Source organism: Solea senegalensis, linkage group LG9 (assembly GCF_019176455.1).
Source record: "Solea senegalensis isolate Sse05_10M linkage group LG9, IFAPA_SoseM_1, whole genome shotgun sequence".
In the NCBI taxonomy this organism is placed as follows: Eukaryota; Metazoa; Chordata; class Actinopteri; order Pleuronectiformes; family Soleidae; genus Solea; species Solea senegalensis.
In genome coordinates, this window is record NC_058029.1 from 21,435,600 (window position 1) to 21,460,042 (window position 24,443).

Consider the following 24,443-nt stretch of genomic DNA (forward strand, 5'->3'; position numbering starts at 1 on the left):
AAGGTGAAAAATAAAAAGGAACAAACTCCAAATAGTCAAATAAAAACAAAACAAAAAAAAATACACTCTCCCACCCCAAAACATAATTTGATAATATAAACAAGGACAGACAAAAAGTCAAATTTTAGCCATGTTTCATTCAAGGCATCATAGGTTACACAGATATTATGTCATAAAGATAATCAAGAAGCATGATGACATAAATGCCATGTTCCACATACTGTAGTTTAAATAGGACTAAACTAGACTTTATACAATTAATATGTTTCAATGAAACACACATGGGGTACTAAATCTAACCCTCTCTCTCTCTCTCTCTCTGGCAGCATTTTTGAGTTCATTGTCCTTGATCCAGTGCAATCAAACGGTCTCCAGTTCCAATTTCAGACTGGACCTTAGACATGTAGCTTATGTTTATCAAAAAAATAGGACCCAACTGCTGGGTTGCAAAACACAGGTGGAATGGCTTAAAGTAAAACTCAGACAGAAAAATCCCTCAAAATACAGAGAACAGCAACAACGTGGACTGACACACACAAACCTACAACGACACTAGGGAGGCGGGACTCATCAGACACAGGTGAAACGCATTAGGGCGGGGCAGGCAATCAAGAGAGGAGACAGGACAGGAAGTAAAACTTGACAAGAAAAAACTATTACAAAATAAAACAGGACACCAGAGAAAACCAGATACAAAGAATTAAAAATCTAACAAAGAAAATAGAAAGAACAACAAAGAGTCAACAAGAGAGTGGTCATGACACTTTATTATTGCAATTTACTATTCTGGATTATATTAACTTGCAGCAAAGATACCCCAGTTCACGACCCGGTTGGAACTGGTTGGTCTTTCTGCATGGAATCAACATCATGTTCTACATGTGTGTGTGGGGGGGGTTTGTTCTGTGACCCTCATGTGGACGATAAAGTGATAGACAATTGATGGATACTTTTATGAATTTGATATAAATCCTGTATCTTTTCATGAATTATCTTCACATGGTAATGTTTAGTGACATTCAGCTGGTTCATTAACACTGACCATCATTTGAAATGATTTTGCATGCATTGTATGGTCCTGTATAATATATGAAATACAGTATATTACTGTTACCGAAAAGTTTCCAGAACACAAAAGGGTCTCCATGTGACGTGATTTTATCGAGATCATTGAGAAACACATTAAATGGACACACTCTTGTGTGCTTTCAGGTTATGGGACACGTTTAATGTTTTCACAAATAACAGAAACAAAATTCAGATTTTGGTGCAAATACAAACTCAAGATATTAGCTTATACAACAGGCCTAAAAACTAAATTATAAGCTATCACATGTTTTTAATTTGAACACCAATGATACAGCAGTGTTGTTTGGAAAGATTTCAATGATATGATTTAAAACCTTTTCTGTACTTTCATTTTCTTATTCCGTGTTTTATGGCTTGACCAAGTCAAAAATATACAGTTTGGCCACTAATATTAGAACCTGTTACCATTTTTACTGTTGTGGCTGATCAGTGTGTGTTCAAGACAATGAGCTAAGAAGTAAAGAGACAGTAGATAAATGCATGGCGAGAGCAAACATCATAAGATATTGATGTAGAAGCAGCATCAGCATTCAGGTACGTATATTGCGTCTCATCCCTGGAGGAAATAGGATTGAATGAAGCCTTAATGGAGTTGGTGGTGATAGTTAATGGAGACACAGGAACAACAGATGTACTAGTAGTTCCATGGTATAAAAAGGCACTATGCACTTCTTATCAGGAAACAAGCATCTTACTTTTTCAGTCTACTGGCTGCCTGAGCTGATGGATCTCTAAACACATCACAATGCCAAGTCTCCACCATCCAAACATGATTTACACACAACTGTCTCAACATGGCTGGTCACCTGCCAGAGCGGCTGATTGACTTTAAGCACTTAGCACATAGTAGCAGCAATTTAGTGATAGTGCAGGGATAAGTCTTGTTTTTGTTACTGTGAACAGAGAGAGAGAGGTGAAGAATACAGGATTAGGAGAGTGACAAAGAGCGATTCATTTATCACGGTGTCGTGATTTGTTTTGTTAAAACTACATGATTGCATATGTACAAGGCAAAGATAAAGACTTGTACTGAGAGAATGGGCCCTTTGCATATAACGGTCATTTTGACATGATTAACATAAAAAGCATAGGTGACACTGACCACATTAACAATAGCTCTGTTTAGTTCAGACAGTGACAGGGAACGACCAGGCACGCTGAAACTGAGGATGCTAAACAGAACTCAGACATCAATCATTTGATGGTTTACACCTGTGGTTTCCCTACGGTGACCTGTCAAAATGGCCGCCATGCATACGGCCCATTAGAGACACCAACTCCCTTAGGTTTTCTTACTGCTGTTCCATTTGTTCTCTGACAAAACAGAAACATGTACAATCAACGCAAGTTTCTTTTCTTACCGCTTCACAGTTAACAGTAAAATGACACACGTTGGCAGTATTGACAATATATGTATAAAAGAAAAAGGTCTATTTGCGAACATTCAACTTTTGTCAAATAGAAAAACCGCTGACTCACTAGTGCTTCTGTCGGCCTCTGGTTTGAAAAGGTATCTACAAATACACACTGGCACAGACCTGGCTGCTCCAGTATGTAGGTGAATGACTGGGTGCATAATATTCACTGTGGACCGTGTTGATGCTATGTCTTCTTCCTGCCCCTCCCTCTGCCTCCTGCAGGTTGTACAGGAGCTACAGAGAGAACGTGAGACTGAAAGTCAACTCTCTGCTGAAGGATTCCTGTGAGAATGAACTCAGCCGTGACGACTGGAAGGGAAGCGGCGACAGCCGGGCCGCACAGCGCCCAGTCCTCCTCGCAGGAGACCACGACCGTTTGAGGCTACAAGAGAATGGTTTAGATTCAGATGCTGTGAACACAGACTGCCACAGATTCATATTGATTTAATTAACGTGAATCACGACAATGCCTGGTACCTTGAGAGAAGAGGGCATCTTGGGTAGAAAGGTAGCTCCGCTGCAGGAGATTATGTCTTTCATGTGAACTGGCTCCGGCTTCACTGATTTTGTAACGTGGATCTCATATCCCTGAGAGAGAAATTACACCGTCTTTAAACAAATATAATTTTTTTTTTATCTTTACAGGAAAGCCTTGGGAAATCAATACAAGAATCTTGTGTCTGGATTTTTGTTTTTACGCTTATCTGTATTTAACTATCTCTTACTGTCCTTGATGAAAGTACAGGGAAGAAAGACTGTCAGAGAAATGGAAATATTACTGTCTGCTTCATTATGTGAAGTGCCCATAAAATGAAACCTGTATTTGAAAGTAGATGACAAATTACTTCCTACAAGCCCACAATATAATGGGAAACAATTGACACTTGGCTCTGCTGTGACTGAATCTCATAATAACACGTCTGGATTCCCATGATGGTTCACTATTGCTCAGTATTATCCGTCCTCTGTACGCCTTTTGCCGAGGGAAGTACTGCACTGACATACTGTCAACACACACTCGCGATCAAAACAGAAGCACAGAAATAATGAGGATGATTGAGTTAGAGAACCTGTAAGAGAGGCTGACTCCTCGCCGTCCTCAGAGACTGGTGCAGGCAGAAACTGAACTTTGTCTCCTGCTCCGCGTCCTTCACGAGGAAAGCATCAGTAGGCAGGAAGCTGCCGGCTTTACCACTCTGAAACACCAGGGCAGGAGAATAGAGTGTCTGTGTTATTAACTGTGTTATTATTAATGTTTCATTGAAAACAAGCGTTTTCAGATCAAAATGATGAGTGTTTTAGCTCCATTTCAGAATGAATATGCATCCATACCACAACACACACACACACACACACACGTCTATCACTGTGTGACCATTCAGGTACATATGAGAATTTGATTCTCTCCTCTGCTGTGTTTCAGAAAATGCTGTTACACAACAATTATGAAAAATAGGAACAAGGTTTTTTGTGAAGTGAAGTGTTTTCAGTGTAACTTTTGTTTCACAGCTAGATCATGATTAATAAGAACAAGAGAGGGAATGCAGGCAAATACGTCATCATTTCAAGACAGACTTATACTACAATGCAGGCCTGGAGTTTTCAAACAAAAACGGAGCCAGCAGCATTTCTTGGGGCTCAAAATGCTGAGTAGTGTGGACGACAGGCACATCCAGAGCAGAATTGATGCATTTTTAAATAAAAGCGGAGGAGTTTGGATGTAAGTTGAGGTGTGAATGTACCCATTGCGTCCTGAAAGCATCTTCAGATCATCAGACAACATTCAGATGTGGTTTGAGGACACATGAGGACACATGTTTTAGCAAATAGTAAACACTAATCAAATATCACCTCCACAGTTGACATCTGGTGACCTGGTCCAGTTTTAACAGAGAAAAAATTAACACTGATGGCCATATAACTGCTTTTCTCTAATGTTGTCATTTCATGGTAGAGCAACACGCATAATAGTGCACTGACTCACTGAGCCCCTCTTGACTTTTCTTTCTCTGTTACACTCTTTAAAAAGACACACAAATACACTCATAACACACACATTTGTACATTCAGACTGGTTAAAACACCATTTGGTCTGTGTCAACAGAAAGTGCATACATCTGTTTTAACATAAAGCAAGTGAGGGGGAGTGAGATCCAATCACAAGGAGAGTCACAGGAAACACATCCAGGATGCATTTTGGAACATTAATGTACTTAGCACCATCTACTTGTGATCAAATGTTAATACCAGTTCAGAATCAGAAATATGATAACTAACCTTTTCCAGCCAGTGTGGAGTGACGATTGGGATTCCTTTGGCCATTGCACAAAGGAACTTGACGGTCCTACGCACTTTATCAGTCACCAGGTAGTTCATGTCTGCCACACCTTTAGCCATGCTGCCTCCTAACCGAGCCAGAACTCTCTCCCCAGATTCATCCACTACACCTGTGAACAGCACCTGAGGGGGAAAGACAGACAGACAGACAGACAGACAGACAGACACACACACACACACACACAGTGTGAAAACTGTCTCTTCTCAACACAAACCAAACAGAAATGTGAAGGTTTCAGTCTGTAATTTGTTGAAATTCTCCACACATCCTGAAAGCCATCGATAAATACAATTCATCTGGAAAAAATTAAAGATGTCTGTAGCCCTTGTAATACAAATACTTTTGTAATGTGCAGCTGTCCTCACAGCACTCTCCCCCCCCTCCCTCACTCACTCCCCCCCAGCATGTTTTTTGTGTTTTGAGAGAAGAGGTTTGACGAGAGAGCCGAGGAGGAGGTGGGAACTGTTGCGCTGGATGCAGTGAAGCCTGCTGTTGCCCTAAACCTTTTCCAGACTCTTAGACAGCTCTATTTACTGATGGCTTTCGCAACATAATGAAGATTTTAACAAATAACACAAAAAAGTGTGTTTTTGAACATAAATTAAACCACTCTAAACATCTCTGGTGTGAATGTGATACCATATTAATGCATCATGGTTCTAGCTCCATACTGGGATGACTGTGATCTCAGGTCTTATCCACATGGAAACAGAAATGTTGCACATTGGTTGTGTGACAAAGCTGATACGATACAAAACTTGGGGATTCTCCTAAACATGTGTGTACGCATCCTCAATCTTCAATCTCATTTTCAACATTTCATTCCCCAAACAAATGTGGAGAATGGCTTTTTGTCATCCAAGTTATACAAAGCAATAAAATCCAAGACAAAAACTCAAATAATCACACTGACTTTATACGCCTGGCTCACAGCTTTACTTCGTCCACCAGGGGCAGGGGAGGAAGCACAGGAGCGAGGAGTCTTTGCCACAGGAGAGGAGCTCGCAGGAGCCTGTCGTTTCCGGGACGCGCCGCTGGTCTGAGTCTGTGGCTGTGAAATGAGAGAGGAATGTTTGTGAGGAGGTGGCAATAGTGCAAGGAAGTCGACGGACAAGGGCTAATTACTGAACAAACAAGGAGAATCATAAGCGTAGGAAGAGTAAAAGAAAGCAGAGGGCATAAATACAACAGTGGGAAGTAACTGTGTGACCACTAAGCCCCTTAATTCATTATTGCATTAATGGTGATGTGGAGCAGGTCAGACCACTCTTGTTGCCAAGAGAGTGGGGAGAGACTAGACAGTCCCTGTTGTTGATGCAGTACATTATGATGGCTGGAAAGACTGACTCAGAGAGAAATGCACCGGGGCCTTCGGCCAAGGTAAAAGCCTTGATTCTCAAGGACAGAGGTTCCTGGACACTCACTGTACACAACTCAGCTCCTCTTTTCTAATCTTAAATTTGATTCTTGAGGTTTCTTTAAGTGTGGCAGCATGAGGCACTGACAAGTCACTCAATGCCAAATGTGCACACCTGTGAGAGCAGCCTGAGAAACAGCCCAGTGAGAACATGGCTGCCATAGGGACACAGGTTAACAAAAACAAAAAACTAATCAAATCTATGCCTGTTCAAGTCTCTGATATCTGAGGAATGTGGTTTTATGTCACTGTTGGACAGTGGCAAATGGACACTCTAAATTGACCGTAGGTGTGAGTGTGAGTGGGTGGTTGTTTGTCTCCATGTGGCCCTGTGATGGACTGGTGACCCTGTCCAGGGTGTACCCTATGTCAGCTGAGACTGGCACCAGTGCCCCCTGTGACCCTTGTGTTCAGGATAAAGCGCTAGAAGACGGTTGGATGGATAGATGGGAAACAGGAGCTGGTGGTCTACTGCTGCCTCAGTCACTTGAGTAAATTCAAAGTATTTCAAACTCCAAATCACAAAATAAGACATTTGAACTCACTGATGGAGGCAGCAGAAGACTAACAACTCTTGTGTGCTGTTATGTACAATTGTTGATTTTCTCTCTGAACTTGTGAGGGGTGAGCAGTTAACAAAGCCGCACAAACTTCAGTTTCCACTTTTAAAAGGCTTTCTAATGGTGAGGTAAAATGCTGAACAATTTGTTACGTGATTGTATACTTAAGTATGTAGGACTTTAAAAGGTGAGACTTTTAAAATGTCCATAACATGTTTTTCCTTGTGGCAAGTAGGTTTCCAGAGAGCGCAAATCTCCATGGCTCAGGCTGCTACCCAGCACTGACTATGAGTCAGTACCACATACAAAAACACCCTTTAATTGATGATTATATTTGTTTTAATCAAAACAACACCCTCCTAAGACCTTAAATTAAATTAATCAAGTTACCTCCGTTGATTGCCCTTCTGTATCCTGTTCCAGGGAATTGGAGGAATTTTCACTTTCTTCCTGCTGCTTTTTCCTGTTTTTCTGGATGGCAGAAGGCCGACATCTGCCTTTCTTTGCAACAATCTCCTCTATTTTCTCTTCTTTCACCTCCACTTCATGAGGAGTTTCTTTAGTATTCTTGGTCTGAGCACAAGATGCTCTACCTCTCCTCTTAGCTTGGACGGGTATCTCATCTTTCACTTCTTCCTCTGTTGCCTCTGGTGTTTGAGCTTTGGAAACTTTGGAGCTAGAGCAGGAATCCTTCCCTGTATTTGCCTCCAGCTCCCTCTTCCTGCCTTTCCTTTTGTCTTCAGTCTCATCTCCATCAGAAGCAGCTGCTGGTGTCACCACAGCGTCACTCCTGACTGACTGTTGGGCTCTGCCCCTGACATTCCTCTTAGAATGATGTGGTTCCTCACTGGCATGACCTTCGTCTTGGTTGGACTTGTTATCCTCATCTGCAGCGTTACATACAGAAGGATTCCTGGTGGCTCTGCGCTGTCCCCTTGTGGAACGAGTCTGCTGAGCATCTACCTTCTCCTCATCATCCTCTTTGACAACATTTGCAGATCCCTCTGTTTTCCTGCTATTCCTGCCTCTGGCTGTGGGTTGGGGAAGTGAATCGTCATCACTCTGCCTTTTGACAGATGCTGCAGCCTCTGATGTCCTCGATCTTCCTCGCCGCTGGCTTCCTCTTCCTCTGTTCAGAGAGCTCACGCTGCAGCCTGAAATGTCCGAGTTCAGAGAAGTGGTGGAGTTAGATCTTGAAAGAGGAAAAACGTCCTGATCTGTTGCTGCTGCAGCCACTGTCGTCCTCCTCCTGTTGCTGCTCCTAACATTAACTGTCTGAGGCACCTCACTCATCCTTTTTGCTCCTCTGCCTCGACCTCTCCCCCGGCTCGGCTGGGTGCTGACGATGGGGGCAGATCTCTCTGAACTGATCGAGTTGGAAGAGTTGGAGCGAGACCTGGTTCTCCTTGCTGGGACATCATCGCTGGCTAGAATGGAGTCTTGCTCTGTTGTACTTTGATCAACATTAGATCTTCGAGCTGCTCTTCGACCTCTTGCTGGCACTTTGGCCTTGTTCAGTTCATCCTTGTTTTCTTCTCGCTCGTTTGTTTCTTTTTCTTTGGTCTTATTTTCTTTAGCCAGTCTTTCTCTTTCTTCCTTTGCTTCCCTCTGTAACCTGATTTGTTCTTCTTCTTTCCTCTCACTAGCAAGTCTCTCTTCTAGTTCCCTCTTTTCTGTCTCCAACCTTTCTCTTTCTTCTCGTTCCTTTCTTTCCTTTTCTCTCTCCAATTTCTCCTTCTTTTCTCGTTCTGCATTTTCATGCTCTAATCTCTCTTTTTCTTCCTTCTCCTTTCTTTCTTTTTCCAACTGGGCCTCTTTTTCTCTCCGTATCTGATCGACTCTTTCTTTTTCTTCTTGCTCTGCTCTTTCCTGTTCAAATCTTATTCTCTCAGCATTTTCAGCCTGTATTCTTTCTGCTTCCATGTTTTTCTGTTCCCTTTCTACATTTTTTTGGCTGCTCTTTTCAGCTTCCTCAAGTGATTCAGTTTCACACTTTTCCTCCTCTTTATTATTTCGCTGCTGTCTCATGCTTTTCTTCTCTGTAACGGTCATTGCTTGTTCTACCTCCCTGTCTTCCTCACTGTCATCGCCATCAGGCCTGGATCTTCCCATTCTTCCTCTGGTCTTCCCTCTTGTGCGTCTCTTTGGAAGTTCTGAACTCTCTGCTTGCTCTTCCTTCTCTCTTAATCTCGCCCTTGTCCCTCTCTTATTTCTAGCACTCACTCCACTGGTTTCAGCTTCAGATTGTGTCCCCCTTTGTCTCATAGGTTCAACAGCAGAGACCTCAGAGACAGTGGGTGGTTTCTCTTCTTTAGGCTGCAGTGCCTTTGCCTTTGCTTCACATGGACCAGTGTCCTCATCATCACTCACGTTTTCACCCCTAACTACAGGTTGGGTGTCAACACTGAGACGCTGTGTCTCCTCCTCTTCAAGTTGCAATGCCTTTGCCTTTCTTTTTCGTGGATGTAAAATTGGAATTGAGTCTTCATCCTGACTTTCAGTCTCTTCAACAGGATCCACTGGCTGAGTATCAAATGCAGAGAGCTCAGAGTTTGAGGGTGTTTCTGTCTCCTCTTCTTCAAGATGTAGTTGTTTTGCTTTTCTTTTTCTTGGACATGGAACTGAGTTGTCTTCATCACTTTGCTCTCCTTCACATGCACGATTGGTCGCAGCAGCAGAGACTTCAGAATCAGAGAGGGATTGTGTAACTTCAATTTGCAGCGCTTTAACTCTTCTTTCTCGTAAAATTGGAATAGAGTCTTCTTCCTGACTTTCAGTCTCTTCAACAGGATCCACTGGCTGAGTTTCAAATGCAGAGAGCTCAGAGTTTGAGGGTGTTTCTGTCTCCTCTTCTTCAAGATGTAGTTGTTTTGCTTTTCTTTTCCGTGGACCTGGAACTGAGTTGTCTTCATCACTTTCCTCTCCTTCACTTGCACTAATGGGCTGAGTTCCCGCAGCAAGGAAGGGTTGTGTCTCTGCCTCAAGTAGCAGGGCTTCTGCTCTTCTTTTTCTTGGGCCAGGCACTGAGTCTTCATCATCATCATCACTGTCTTCATTTTCACTCGTAGCTATAGGCTGAGTTTCAGCAACAGAAAAATCTGAACTAATGAAAGGCTGCGTCTGGGCCTCTTCAAGTTGTAGTGGCTTTGCTCTTCTTTTCTGTGGACATGGAAATAAATCTTCATCATCACATATGTTCATTGGCTGAGTTTCAGCCATGGATAAAACATCACCAGTTGGTCTCTGCTGAGGTTGAGCTGTCTCCCCTTGTTGCTCACTCTCTTCTGTGTCATTCTGTGTCATGGGCTTGACTTGTTGTGCAGAGGCAAAAACCTTGTCTGTTACCAAACTCCCCTCTTCCTCGAAGGCAGATATTAGTTGGGTTTCAGCCATGGCAAGAGTACACGAGGTGAGAACGTCTAGAGGTTGTGTCTCAGCCATAGCGATTGTATTTTTCCTCTCATTTTCATCTGTTTCATCATCTGAATCACTGCAGGATTTTGAAATATATGCCTGTGTTTCTTCGAGAGCCAAATCTTTCTGACCTGCTTTTTCAGACATCCCTGAACATCTGGCAGGCTCCTCAGCCTCTTTATGGGCCTGTGTAGCCTCCGGGTTTGGCCCAATATCTGCAGGCGTTATGTCTGCAGCTAAAGCGGCCGCATATGCTTGGGTATCTTCCAGATTCACAATCTTCTCCACAGATACAAAGGCTTGGGTGCTCTCCATGGCCAGAGCTTGGGCCTGACACTGCAGGTGGCTGCTGTCAGACAATCCCAGCTGAAAAGACCCTTCCTGAGTGGACTCTTCACCATTTTCATCACCAGACATTTCAAGGCCAAACATTTGTGTGGGGTCCTCTGGAGGGTTGTTTTGGCAGTCTTGGTTCTGTAGAACGAAAGACTGAGTCTCCGCCACAACAAAGTCTTCATCATCCTGGCTGCCTGAGCAGGATGACAATCCTTCAGCCCCTATAACAGGTGCTACCTCTCCTAGAAAAGACATAAACCATTTTAGTAAAATTTTAGAATAAAGTTATCAGCAATCTAAATGTATTCAAAATATTTTACACACGTCTGAATGGCACTGAGGGACAAAGGAAAGCCTGAGTGTCCATGTTTTCCAGTTCTTCTTCTAAAATGATGAGTGAAAATAAGATTAATTTAAACCATTAAACAAACAGACATCCATTAAATGCACAGTATGTCATTTGGAAGAAGTATGGAACGATGGGAATGGTTGTCTTGTTTGTTTCCTCTGTGTATTTGTGCTTTAGAAGGTGATCTACAGCAAACAACAATGAGAAGTTGCCATTCCTCTGTGACAAATACACTCAATCAATTTCAAAAACAAAAGACAACACACAGGCTAATTATTGCCACCAAATATTTTTCTCCTCACTCTGATGTTTGTCTCGGGAGTTTAAGCAGAGACAGTAGACTACCAAAATGACTTTCACCTTGAATAGTAATATATTTCTGTACATTTAAAGTGTTGGAAACAGCTGAATTGAATATGTGAGTTTCCTTCAGTTTTTATAGAATCCATTATTTCTACCACTGATTACTTGTTATTCCTAAAGAGTCATTTTGACCTATTCCTATTTTGAGTACATTGAGAACAATAGGCATATTTTTCTTCTAATATACTGTTAGAAATAGATCAATCAGTTGTGAGACTAATCATAAGTTGAATCTGACATTAATTAATAAATCAATTCTATTGTGTGTATCATGAGAAAATCTATTGACCAATTACCTGTCAATATAGGAGTAGAGCTCTTCTGAAGAAGGGGAACCAGCCACCTAGGTGTACTTTCTCTGCATAAGCTAGGGATGTGGTCCTTTCCTGCCTCTCCCGCATCTGCCTCCTTATCTTCCACATCTGTATCACTATCACTGTCCCCTCTGTGGTCAGGTGGATTGGCCCCATCCTCAGCAGGGGGTTTGCTGGATTCATCCACATCTGTGTCTGTGTCATCTGATCGAAGAGCTTCTGACGTCGCACCAGCAGAGACTGGCGAGGCTTTGACAGCCGCAGGTGTGACCTGAGGAGAAGAGTCTTCCACATCTGTGTCACTGTCGGACAGAATATCAGGCCCGACATCTGCAACGGTGCATGATTCCATGTCGACGGCAGGAACCTCACCGAGGTTTGGAGTTGGCATCTCTTCATCATCTGTGTCACTGTCGAGTTGTAGGCTATGAATGGCAGAGGCAGATTCAGCCCCATTTGTCTTCATATCCAATCTAGTGGGGGCTTCATCGACTTTAGAGTGGGGTTTGTGTGTTTCACAACCACTCTCTTCTTCCTCATCAACATCTGTGTCACTGTCTAAGTGGAAATCCTTCACCTGTGTTGAAGGAGCAGCGTCAGCTGTGGGTGCACTCAGAGATGACACAGGTTTTGCTTTGGTGTCAGCGCCTGACACAGGAGCATCATCATCCACATCAGTGTCACTGTCCACAGTGAAACCCTCAGGTTGGATAACTGAATGTACATGAGGAGGTTTGGTATTGTCATCAGAGGACGCCACCATTTTAGATTTGTCCAAGGAAACTTCATCCTCATCAACGTCTGTATCACTGTCCATGTGATCCTCAGCTGTGTTTGGCAGCTGACAGCTGAGTGGGTTTGTGTTCGAGGTCACAGGAGGTGAAGACACCACCTTTTCCTCCTCTCCCTCCACATCGGTGTCACTGTCCACGTTAAATGCAGAGAGCACCTCTATGGTGGGTGTTGTTGTACACACAGGCAATTCATCCTCTCCTGAAAGACTGATAGCTCTTTCCTCTGTCATCGGCACATGTTGTCCACTTGTATGAGACTTTGTCCCTTCTAGTGTGGCTCTTTCTTCCTCCCTCCCTTCCTCCTCTTCACTGTCGTCCACAATTGCAAATGCCTTTTTGTCCTCAAGCGGCTGTCCAAACACATCTACTTCTGTCTCCTCTTTGCTGAAGCTGACGTGTCTGTAAAGTCTATTTTTAGAGGAGGACGGCGTGATGGGACTTTCATCCTCACTGTAAAACAGAGGAAGTCGAGGGGACAAGGATTAAAATTCATAAATGAAAGAAGAAATGAGCTACAAAAAAAACTAAAACAGGTGTTGCTAAGATACCTTTCTGGGACGATTTTGTTTGGGGGACTCAAAAATGTGGGACTAGATTTATGGGAGTCAGACTCAGAAACTGTAAAAGACAATAAGATAATGTTGTAAAACAAAAACTGATACAGTAAAAAAAAAAAACACTTAATTTCTGTGTTTACATAATTTACATACCAAGAGCCTTAACTCTGACACTTTCTTCATCAGAGTCTGAATCAGATTCTGGGACCAGCGTCCCCTGTGGATGGGTTGGTGTTTGCTCAAATGACAAGCAATCCATTCTGACAGGAGTCTTTGTTAAAGATGCCGTAGCATTTGTGCCTCCGTTGACACATTTCTTACTGTTTGTGCTTTTGTCCCCACCATTCTCTCCTGAGGCACCAGGCAACCCAGCCTTCACTCCCAAATTCCTGCTCACAGGAGTCCGTGTGTCCTCTTGCATAGAGACTGTGTCTACAGTGACATACTGACATGGGATGTCTGCCAATACCAAGCTGTCACTATCACTGAGGGCATAGCGTACATCAGGACTCAGCTTTAAGCGGCCCTTGCGGGTACCATTCATGCTCCCAAGATCCCACACCAAAGCCTCTGTATCCATATCACCATGAGCACCTCTCCTCCGATAGACAGAGATGGAGATGATGGCATGCTTTTTAGATATTGAGGATGCGGGCAGAGGCAGGGAGCATGTGTTGGGGTCACGGCCCAGCACATTATCTCCAGCAAAGAGTGGAAACTCTGGGAGAGACAGAGAACATTGATTGTGAGAAGTAAAGAAACAATAAATGATGAAACCAAATGTGTCATAAAAGCAGCAGTAAGCCACTCACCTGTCTCAGGAATGTGTTCATTTTTTAAGACACACAGTTTAGCCAATGGTTGACCCCTTTGGTTTTCATTCTCCTCTTCTTCACTTTTTGCTTCATCTGACTCCAAGTGTAAGTCATTGATCATCTGAGTGGAATCCATTTCTCATGCGGGGTGTCTACTGTGCATACACAGATCAATTTAAATGCTAAAGTGCAATTTAACCAACGACAGTTAACTGATTATCTGTAATGCAGCTGAGCCTTAATCAGTTATGAGATACTTTGCTGCAGAACCATCGCTAACGTCCAGTTTGTAGGAATGATCTAAACGCGAACCATCAACGGTCAGTATTAAAACAAATCGACAGAAAAAACCTTAACCAAATGTTTATATCATGTTTATATCAGCCCATACATGATTTTACAAGTTACTTATAACGCATTTACTCATACTTTAAACATTAACCGTCTACAATTCCTAAAAATTGCATTTGTAACTAACTACCATGAATGCTAAAGAGGAAGTTTACGAGATAACTTGCCCGTAATTCAAACAGCTGCGTTTCAAAGTTGTCAAAATGAACTCATGTGTTCATTTGCAACGTGAATATGTGGATGTGACATGTTATTGTTATTATTTTGATGTTGTTGGAAAAGTTCAGACACAAACCTTCACCGTGCTCGCGTTGCTCAGTGGACATAAACATCAAGCACTTCCTGGAGATAATTTACAACGCCCCCTTGTGGTGATTTAAGAAAACGTAATTGGGTGATATGTCTGTCATTCAAAGTAAAAACTGTTGCTATTGGACGTTCAGCCCTCACTCGCTCTTAAACTGGGTCTGATTGGACCAAACATACAGGAGTCGTGACGGCCCCACCCCTTTATCTTCGCGCTAACATCACGTCTTAAAGTGACCGTACAACAACGGCTGAACGATAATCCACTCTGGTTTGATCTGCTTTAATATAAATATAATATTTAGGTAAATTCATAAATAGGAAAATAAACAATGTGACGTAAATGATGATAGTTACCGTCAATAAAAAGGATGTGTTGCAAAGGCCCATTATGTAACATTTTAAATGATTAAATGCAGAAATTCAATTAAATATCTGTATTTGTATAAGCGTATAATCATTTCAATTTTTTTTTTTAAAAAATGCTTTGTTTTCTTGGCTCTGGAAAATTTAATGTATTTTATTATTTTATATTTATTTGTTTGAATGTGTTTTCCTGACGTACCTGAGGAAGGGGTGAGAACACGAGTCCTCCATTTGTCACAATCTGCAGTCTCACCATTAGATGTCACTAATTCATACACACTGGGCTTATCAATGTCAGAGGAAAATGTAAAACACTTGTTCCTGCTGGCCCAGAGAATATGTTTGATACAGTGGAAGTTTGTCATTCAGGCAAAGTGGAAACTGCCAGGGAACCCCGAGGGTTGGAAAAGCTTCTTAATGTCATAATTTATCTACACAACTTATCAACTATTTTGTTTCTTGAAAATCACACATATTATTGTCAAATTGATAATAACAGATAATTACTATTACTTTATTAATTACCCAATCAAATATTAAATAATGATAACTTTGTACTGGTGTGAATTTATTTATAGATGAATAAATCCATAATTAAATTATTAATAATTTTCTTTTTTTTTTACAATCGATTATAATAAACAAAAGGTGCTCTTATGTTTCAATTAATTGAAAAAGGTAGACGTATACATCCCCCTTCAGTTCATTGTGCTTGGGGCCCCCTAAATTCCCAGAAATCCTCCACAGCATATGACTAATGTTGTGGCAATTCTCTGTTCCCTGAATAATGAAATAGAGACTTCTGCTAGCCGCCAAGTTTTTATTTCCTTTCAAAGAAAGTGTTTTCTTCACCGCTTGTGTGCAGATTGACCTTTCTTTGCAAGGAAAGAAAAACTTCTCAGCTGGCAGAAGTCTCTGTTTCATTATGTTGGGTGTAGCTCTACAGACTAGCACTTTGTTTTTTTCATTAACATAATGTGTTTTACACAACATTGGGATCTATATGGAAGGAATAAGGGCAATGCAGCTGCATTATTTCCCTGGGGGCACATTGTGCCTGTATGTGCAACAGAGGATCTATTGTGCCACTTATTTACTTACTAGTATAAAGAAGAATCTAATCTGTACTCCTAGTACAGTACTAGTGAACTACTGTATATTGTAATTTTTGAATGTGTGTATACATCTCTGTGTGTGATATAGGTATATGCAATAAAAACAAAAAGAAAGGTCTCACAGAGCAGCTATTTTAATGCAAAACCAGATGTTTATGTATGACCAATATTGTATTGGTCAATGTTGGTCAATTATATTTTGGTTAAACTTAAAAATAACCTGCTACTGTCTTGTGTTGGTTTGGATAGTTTTGTGAATGTGGCTTTGAAAGAAAAAAACGTTTTGTCTGTTTCCATGTTGCAGTTGGTCATAAGCTTAATAACTATAAACTAGTGGGGAATACAGCCCGTATAATATCAGGCTAAGTGGAAAGGGAACTTGGCTTGTAACCAGAGGGTTGCTAGTTCAAGTCCCCACCAGGTCAAAAGGGCTGGGGTACCCCTGAGCAAGGTACCCAACCCCCATTGCTCCCCGGGCGCTACTCAGTGTGGCAGCCCACTGCTCCCAATTCTAGGATGGGTCAAATGCAGAGAAATCATTTCCCTAAGGGGATTAATAAAGTATAAAAATACAGGCCTCACAAAATTACACTTTACGTAATATTCCAGTATGTCTGGAATATTTAATAATAACCATGTCTGATCATCTATGTGTCTGCCACAGTGGAAAGAACTCAACTGTTTTTATTATCAATCTTTAAATTTTTATGATTGCAGGAAACTATCCACATACTACAGAAACTGTCTGTATTATTTATATCTGCTGACATAGATATACAATGATCTACTTTTTAAATGTGACTGATGTGTAATGGCTACATTTTAACAGACATGTAAAATGTATATATGCACATAATAATGCAAGAGAAACACGTTTTCATTTTATAACTTTATTTTGCAGGGAATGACAGGGATTTCTAATGCACACTGAAGCTGAATGCTAGCAATACTCATAACACTAGATTGGTTCCTTGGTTACTGTTGTGGTTGTTCCTTTTTTATTTTACATTTTGGCGTTGATGTCTTGACCTTCAGATCTCTATCTTCAAGCGTCCTCCTCGGCCTCCTCCTCGAATTCACCCTCTTCCTCAGCAGTGGCGTCCTGGTACTGCTGGTACTCAGAGACCAGATCATTCATGTTGCTCTCTGCCTCAGTGAACTCCATTTCATCCATACCTTCACCTGTGTACCAGTGCAAGAAAGCCTTGCGACGGAACATGGCTGTGAACTGCTCAGAGATGCGCTTGAACAGCTCCTGGATGGCAGTGCTGTTGCCGATGAAGGTGACGGCCATCTTGAGGCCACGAGGAGGAATGTCACAGACCGCTGTCTTGACGTTGTTGGGGATCCATTCCACAAAGTAACTGCTGTTCTTGTTCTGCACGTTGAGCATCTGCTCGTCAACCTCCTTCATGGACATGCGGCCACGGAACACGGCGGCGACGGTCAGGTAGCGGCCGTGACGTGGGTCGCACGCAGCCATCATGTTCTTGGCGTCAAATACCTGCTGTGTGAGCTCAGGAACTGTGAGAGCACGGTACTGTTGGCTGCCTCTGCTGGTCAGGGGTGCGAAGCCGGGCATGAAGAAGTGCAAACGAGGGAAAGGCACCATGTTGACAGCCAATTTGCGGAGATCAGCATTGAGCTGGCCGGGGAAGCGCAGGCAAGTGGTGACCCCACTCATGGTGGCAGAAACCAGGTGGTTAAGGTCGCCGTATGTGGGTGTGGTCAGTTTGAGAGTGCGGAAGCAGATGTCGTATAGAGCTTCGTTATCAATGCAGTATGTTTCGTCTGTGTTCTCTACAAGCTGGTGAACTGATAGTGTGGCATTGTAAGGCTCAACCACTGTGTCTGACACCTGAGGATAGAAAATACACACACACACACACACACACAGGTTTTCCTCAGTCTCATGATTTTAGAGAAGAAACCCAAGACCAGAGATACTTCAAGTAAAAACTGATTACTCATGATCTTTCACAAGGACATGTTACCTTGGGGGAAGGCACAACACTGAAAGTGTTCATGATACGGTCGGGGTACTCCTCGCGGATCTTGCTGATGAGCAGGGTTCCCATACCAGATCCAGTTCCACCACCGAGAGAGTGGGTGAGCTGGAAGCCCTGCAGACAGTCACAGCTTTCTGACTCTTTGCGGACCACATCCAGGACCGAGTCCACCAGCTCAGCTCCTTCTGTGTAGTGACCCTTGGCCCAGTTGTTTCCAGCACCACTCTGACCTGAAGGGGAACCAGCAAGACATCGGTGAACTAATCTTTTTCTCCACTTTATAAAAGTCTATAGTCATTCAATAAGTAAAGCCTTTGTTCCACCCACCAAAAACAAAGTTGTCAGGTCTGAAGATCTGCCCAAAGGGCCCAGACCTCACAGAGTCCATGGTGCCAGGCTCCAGGTCCACCAGAATGGCTCGAGGCACGTATTTACCTCCTTCACAACAAAGTAACGAAAGAAGAAGGAGAGAAAGTTAGACAAATAAGAGAGGAGAGAATGCATACCAGCTTAATATGCAGGAAACCACAGTCTTTGGATGTTACAACGGATATTTCATGTGAGGAAAATGTATGACACAAGAGTTCATCTACTGTTATATCTCAAATGGCAAAGCCGCAGATACAGAACACATGAATGCATTAATCACTTTACAAGAACACAACTAACCTGAGGCCTCATTGTAATAAACGCTGATCCTGTCAAGCTGCAGGTCACTGTCCCCATGGTAAGTTCCTGTGGGATCGATGCCATGTTCATCGCTGATCACTTCCCAGAACTGCAAACAGAAAAAGGTATCACATGGCAGTGACTTGCAAAAAAAGGCTGATGCATCTATCATTAGCGATCTGGTTTGTGGGAGTGGGGACTTTAAATGAGAAAAACAGCAGAGGGTTTGCATTTTTGGACACTGATGTAAATGACAGGATTTTTCCCCTTTCCACTAAGCCATATCTGAACTCATTTCATACATCACAGCTGGTAATATTCCATCGTCAGCAACTGACAACTAAGCAGCATGCAGTTCTCTCAGAGTTTACGTGACAGCACAAAGGGGCCACACATAAATTCACCAGCAAAACAGAACATCAACTCATTTTGCAGGCAGTTGCGGTTCTCTGAAGACGCCGATTGTTATCAGATCTGTATTCATGTCTTGTTTGCTCCTTAAAGACCACACACAGGTCTTTAAGTATGTGCATGCATTAAATCTTGTACGCTGGTATCACTGTTGCATACGCAGGCATCCATTTCCATGCACATGTTTTTACTACATCTTCAGACTCAGACATTTTTTCTGGTCTTACAGTCTGGATTTCTGCTAACTGCAGCAATAGGGGGATTTAGAGTAATGTGGATAAGCAGGCTGCATTGCAGCTCAGTGCTTAAGAGATTGGGAGTCAGCCGTGGAAAAAGTATCAAGTAAGACGATGTAAAACAAAAATGACCGAGTGACCTCAATACAAGGGAGATCACTGAACTGAACAGGCCAAAGAAATAATAAAGAGGAGAGCTAGAGGTGTGAAAACATGATGAACACTTGTAAGTGATGACATAGATAGCCACCAGTCAAAACTAAAAATAAAGACAGAGAAAGAATGAGGACAATAAGTTGGAAAGCAATGCCACACCCTGACCTAATTCACCACAATGTAGCCCTTCAACAGTCCTGTCAATCATACCCAATGGACACATGAATCAATGAGTCCTTGGGGAGTGGAAACAAAATGGATCCTCTCTGTCAGGCCACGAGTAAAACCACAATGGACAAACATCAAAAAAGACAACTGATAAAAATAAAAATGCTTCTCATATGCAGCATTTATGTCCAAAAGGCCTTTCTCCCAAGTTATTTGTACATTAAGTCAGTTGATAACGCAATGACTTCACCGACTGTGCATCAGCTGTTTCCCTCATTCCTCCCCCACCCTAGCACTCATTTGGTTGGCAGAGAAAAGACTGTATTGATTACAAAGACAGACCCTGCTTTAGATCCCTATTAGTGGCACATCATCCCCACCATGACAGAGCCTGTAAAATGTGGGCCATTGTTAATGTTTGTCTCCATAGGATTTGAAAACCAGGGTAAAGTGTGGACCTACTTAAGCATGGGCTGCCTGTAACAAATGATCAGTTGTAAAACAAAAAGAGATAATGAGACAAGGATAATAACAGGCCACAAGAAACTACTGTAGCAGACTGCAATTATTACTGTGGAACTGGGTGGATGAGGCATGATAGGGAATGGATGAACAGGAAAGACTGGAGAATTATTAGGTACAATAAACAGTTAAGATGATTATCTTGACCAGAATAAGAGCAAATCACAATATTAATGTGGTAATATCTTTTAATATAAATGGGTGGAGCCTTCTGCTCATTCAAAATGTAATTTTCAATAACATTTAGGATAAAGGATATACTTTAGATTTTAGTGAACATTTTAAAGAAAAAGAAAACCACAAATGTTGAATGAGATAATTCGGCATTAGGTCCTGGAATGAAAACTGCAGACTACTTTGTCTGTAGTTTAGTATATTTTAGAATATGTCACTCATATGGAATATTAATGTTTTTCCACATTCATGATTATAAAGTTGATAGAAATTCACCATAATCTTCATATTTTGAATAATTATTTTCTATCACAATATGTGCTCATATTATGTATTGTCCCATCTCTACTTTTAAATGTTTATATGATGAGTGAATTTAATTCATTCCCTCAAAAGCACTTATGATGTCCCCTGTTTTTTTTTAAAGGGGGGGGGAGAGAGAATGTCTTGTCCATGCCACACCCTTTCCACAGTTCCTCTGCTGTCTCACCAGCTGAGACAACAGCTGCATCTACAACCAGCACTAATCGAATCTAATCAATATGAGCTGCTGCTGACCCATCAGCCATTGGGGGGAAGTTCTGGTGTGGGGGTAATAAATGAACCTCATACCCCAGCAGTTCCCACTCATTGTCTGGAATAGCAGTCATATCTGCCCGTGCAAGACAAAGAAAGCAGAGGAGTGTGTGTGTGTGTGTGGACTGCTGTGACTGACGGCCACAGGGAAGAATAGACCTGACTTTTCTCCCCTGTTTTTGTCTCCTTTTCCACAGACATTGTCTTAAAGGTCGACTCTCTCCACAGTGTAGACGTGCAGACACGCCCGGCGTGGCGTGGACAAAACCCCTCTAGACACCAGAGCCCCGTGAAATTACCGTTATTTCAATGCTGTAAGGCGAGCACACCCACCAGTGACTGCAGTGCACGAGCATTCACACAGAACTATTCACTGCTACAATTGGTTTTCACATCACATTGTTCACATTATACATCACTCATGTATATGGTGCAGTTAAATGAATAACATGTAATAAATGAATATTTAAAAGTTATGCTCCTCCTGTCTGTTAGGGTTAATTAAATCTGTCACAGTAAGACTTAAATACTAAAGTGTAATGAACTTGTCCTGCATTGTTATTATTATTATTCAGGGGTGTGACAGTCAGTGAGAATTGTCATTTTCTAGTGCAAAAAATTCAATCTTAGCACTGCTTTTTTTTCTTACCTTGGCACCAATCTGGTTACCGCACTGGCCGGCCTGGATGTGCACAATTTCCCTCATTATGAATGCGAAAGTTATAAAATGGCGAGCAGGAGAAGCGTTACTTGGACAGTGAGCAGCGCACCGCAGACTGAGCTGGAAGTGCGAGACAATGGATTTATAAGGTTGGAGAGCTTCCAGAGCGACGATGGGGCGCGGCCTGTGTGAGTGGGCGTGGTCAGACGCAGCTGCTGTCTGCTGTGATTGGCTGAGGGGGGAGCAGTGACTGCTGCAGACCAGGGAGTGGAAATGACTCAGAAAGATTGATCAGAATCCGAGCAGCTGGTGTCCAGTAACACTCAGTCAGAGGTTTCTATGTTTCTAAACACTTCTACTTACTTAAGTTGGGTTATGGCACATTAATCAAAGAGCGTCAATTATTTTGGACCAGGATACGTCATTTGATTCACACATAAAGCTAATTTCCAGAACAGCCTTTTGAGTTCTTCCACCTGAGGAACATTATGAAAATTAGAAACATTCTGTCCTTAAAGGACGCTGAAGAACTAGTTCACGCTTTTGTTACATGTAGATTAGATTACTGTAACTCACCACTATCAGGATGTTCCAACAAGTCTGTTAAAACCCTTCAGTTAAATCAAAATTCTGCAGCACAAGTTCTGACAGGAACAAGAGAAAGAGACTCCAGTGTTAGCTTCTCTACACTTGCACATTTTAGAATTACATTTAAAATCCTCCTCCTCACATACAAAGCACTTAATGATCAGGTCCCATCATACCTGAAATAACTAGTTTTACCTTATCATCATAACAGACACTTAAGTCCCAAAATGCAGGCTTACTTGTGGTTCCCAGAGTTTGTAAGAGTAGAATGGGAGGCAGAGCCTTCAGTCATCAGGCTCCTCTCCTGTGGAACCAGCTACCAGTGACAGTTTGATAGGCAGAAAAAGTTAGACTTAAAACCTTCCTTTTTGATAAAGTTTATAGTCAGAGATGGCTCAGAGAAACCTGACCCATCTCTTAGTTATGCTGTTATAGACCTGGACTGCTGGGGGAATTCCTGTGGTGCACTCACACTCACTCTCTCACACTCAGGGTATGAATATGACTTTATGTCATTAACCTAGTTCTTTCTCTCCCAAGTTTGTCTTTCCTTCTCTCTCTCTCCATCTCTATCTCTCTCTGTCCTCATTTTGCAGGCTGCAGGATCCACATTCAGTTTCGAGGCTATTATTATGCTCTAATTAAAGTTGATAGTGGTACACACATATATATAGATGTATATATATATATATATATATATATATATATATATATATATATATATATATATATATATATATATACATATATATATATATATATATATATATATATAAATATATATTTCTTATGTAAATGTGACTGGTTCTAAAGGGCTTATTTTATTGCACGCAACATCTCTTAGGTTGTGTTCACACTGTGGGCTCAAGTGGCCCAAATCTATTTATTTTAGGCTCATATGTGACTTATTTTTAGTTTATTTTCTTCATGATCGTGACAGCGTGAACAGCACAAGTCATATGAAATGTGTTTAATTGTAATTTGGGTCACTCTATTATGTGGTCGAGAATCTGAAATGAAAAACGTCACATTCCATGTGACTTTCAACTATGTTCACATTATCAACCATATTATTCTATTCACATTCATTCCAGATCAAAATCTAAAGGGTTTCTTTTGCATCTGACATCCATGTGAACACAGGAGCTCTCTGAAATGGCACACCTGTGCAAATTGATACCTTTTACCATGTGTCATCAACAACAAAAGAAAGCACATACTTGTAAGACCACAGATTGGAAGCTATTCCATCTTCGTGGGTGAGATTTAGCTCTAAACTCTCATCTGTTGTTGGTTGGTTTTGCCACTTTGCTGGTACAGATTGATTACAAAAATACAACAACTCATATATTCACTCATGTGCCATGGACATGTAACAGATACAGTATATCTGTTCTAAGACCATATACTGCAGTGGCATTTGGAAGTCTGTTTCCACACAGTCCTGAAATAAAATCTATGTCACATCAAACAAAAAAAGAAATCAGACGCTTCAGTCTGATAATCTGAGCATAGCCTTTGTGGTTCACACTGACCACATATGAAAAGTGATCCAAATCAGAATAATAAATCAAATTTTATTTGCATATCACCAAATCGCAGCATACATTATCTTAGGGCACTTCTATGTTAGAGAAAAATAAATCCCTTTAAACAGGAAGAAATCTCTGGCAGAAGATGTGTAACATCTGCTTTGGCCAGTTGGGGTGAAAGGAAAAATGGGGGACAGAGGAGAGGTGGACAGAAAAGGAGAAAAGGGGTAGAGAAAAGGAAAGAGGGAGGGGTTAACAGAGCAGACTTATAACAGGTGTATTAAATTCTGTCAGGATGGTTCAAAAGCAGTCATGATATTTTTCTAGTTTTATAATTGTAATCACACATAACAGTGATGACAAAGACACTACTACTAATAATAATGCTTACTGGATCTAGATCCTGCAGCCCAGGAGTCACAGGTACCTGCAAAATGAGGACAATGTTAGTGTCCTGTCATAACTTCACATTCGGTGAGGGAGTGAGAAAGTGAGTGCTCAGTGCACCACAGGTGTTTTCCCAGCAGGCTATGTCTATAACAACATAATGAATGGATAGTTCATATTTCACTGAGCCAGCGCTAACTATCAGCTTTATGAAAAAGGAAGCGTGCCCACCTCCCGAACTGACACTGGGAGCTGGTTCCACAGGAGAGGAGCCTGGTAACTGAAGGCTCTGCCTCCAATTCTACTCTAACAGCCTTTGGGAACCAGACATAAACCTGCATTCTGGGATGATAAGGAACAATAGCTATTTAAGGTAGGATGGGACCTGATTATTAAGTGTCTTGTACATGAGGAGGAGGGTTTAAATTGAATTCAGTATAGTGAAGCTAACA

The 24,443-nt window shown here is 41.8% G+C and overlaps 2 protein-coding genes across 6 annotated transcripts; both read right to left on the minus strand.

Moving 5' to 3' along the window:
* Positions 1–1,206: 1,206 nt before the first annotated feature.
* On the minus strand, positions 1,207–14,452 carry mdc1 (mediator of DNA damage checkpoint 1). Of its 5 annotated transcripts, none has more exons than XM_044033644.1 (13): positions 14,411–14,452; positions 13,762–13,919; positions 13,103–13,669; positions 12,941–13,010; positions 11,893–12,842; positions 11,581–11,787; positions 10,897–10,956; positions 7,213–10,814; positions 5,759–5,896; positions 4,785–4,967; positions 3,578–3,703; positions 2,985–3,095; positions 1,207–2,889 (listed from the first exon to the last, which is right to left on the minus strand). In XM_044033644.1, the coding sequence occupies exons 2-13, from the start codon at positions 13,898–13,900 to the stop codon at positions 2,692–2,694; spliced, it is 6,351 nt and encodes a 2,116-aa protein (XP_043889579.1). In that variant the 5' UTR covers positions 13,901–13,919; positions 14,411–14,452; the 3' UTR covers positions 1,207–2,691. The 5 variants fall into 5 exon arrangements, with proteins under 5 accessions (XP_043889579.1, XP_043889580.1, XP_043889576.1 ...); XM_044033645.1 differs by having other exon boundaries at positions 7,213–9,312; positions 9,589–10,814; positions 11,581–12,842; XM_044033641.1 differs by having other exon boundaries at positions 11,581–12,842.
* Positions 14,453–16,776: 2,324 nt separating this feature from the next.
* tubb5 (tubulin, beta 5) lies at positions 16,777–21,614 on the minus strand. Its single transcript, XM_044033646.1, has 5 exons — positions 21,473–21,614; positions 18,581–18,689; positions 18,239–18,349; positions 17,897–18,141; positions 16,777–17,760 (listed from the first exon to the last, which is right to left on the minus strand). The coding sequence occupies exons 1-5, from the start codon at positions 21,527–21,529 to the stop codon at positions 16,948–16,950; spliced, it is 1,335 nt and encodes a 444-aa protein (XP_043889581.1). The 5' UTR covers positions 21,530–21,614; the 3' UTR covers positions 16,777–16,947.
* Between the last annotated feature and the right edge of the window lie 2,829 nt (positions 21,615–24,443).

Bases quoted from the DNA above. Each gene is read 5' to 3' on its own strand.
- mdc1 (XM_044033641.1), bottom strand. From the start codon at position 13,900: ATGGATTCCACTCAGATGATCAATGACTTACACTTGGAGTCAGATGAA. The intron at 13,670-13,761 runs GTGAGTGGCTTA...TGTCTCTCCCAG, and splicing joins TGAACACATTCCTGAGACAG to AGTTTCCACTCTTTGCTGGA. The intron at 2,890-2,984 runs GTACCAGGCATT...ATTCTCTTGTAG, and splicing joins AGATGCCCTCTTCTCTCAAG to CCTCAAACGGTCGTGGTCTC.
- tubb5 (XM_044033646.1), bottom strand. From the start codon at position 21,529: ATGAGGGAAATTGTGCACATCCAGGCCGGCCAGTGCGGTAACCAGATT. The intron at 18,350-18,580 runs GTTAGTTGTGTT...TTTGTTGTGAAG, and splicing joins TTATTACAATGAGGCCTCAG to GAGGTAAATACGTGCCTCGA. The intron at 17,761-17,896 runs GTAACATGTCCT...TTCTATCCTCAG, and splicing joins GTGTTGTGCCTTCCCCCAAG to GTGTCAGACACAGTGGTTGA.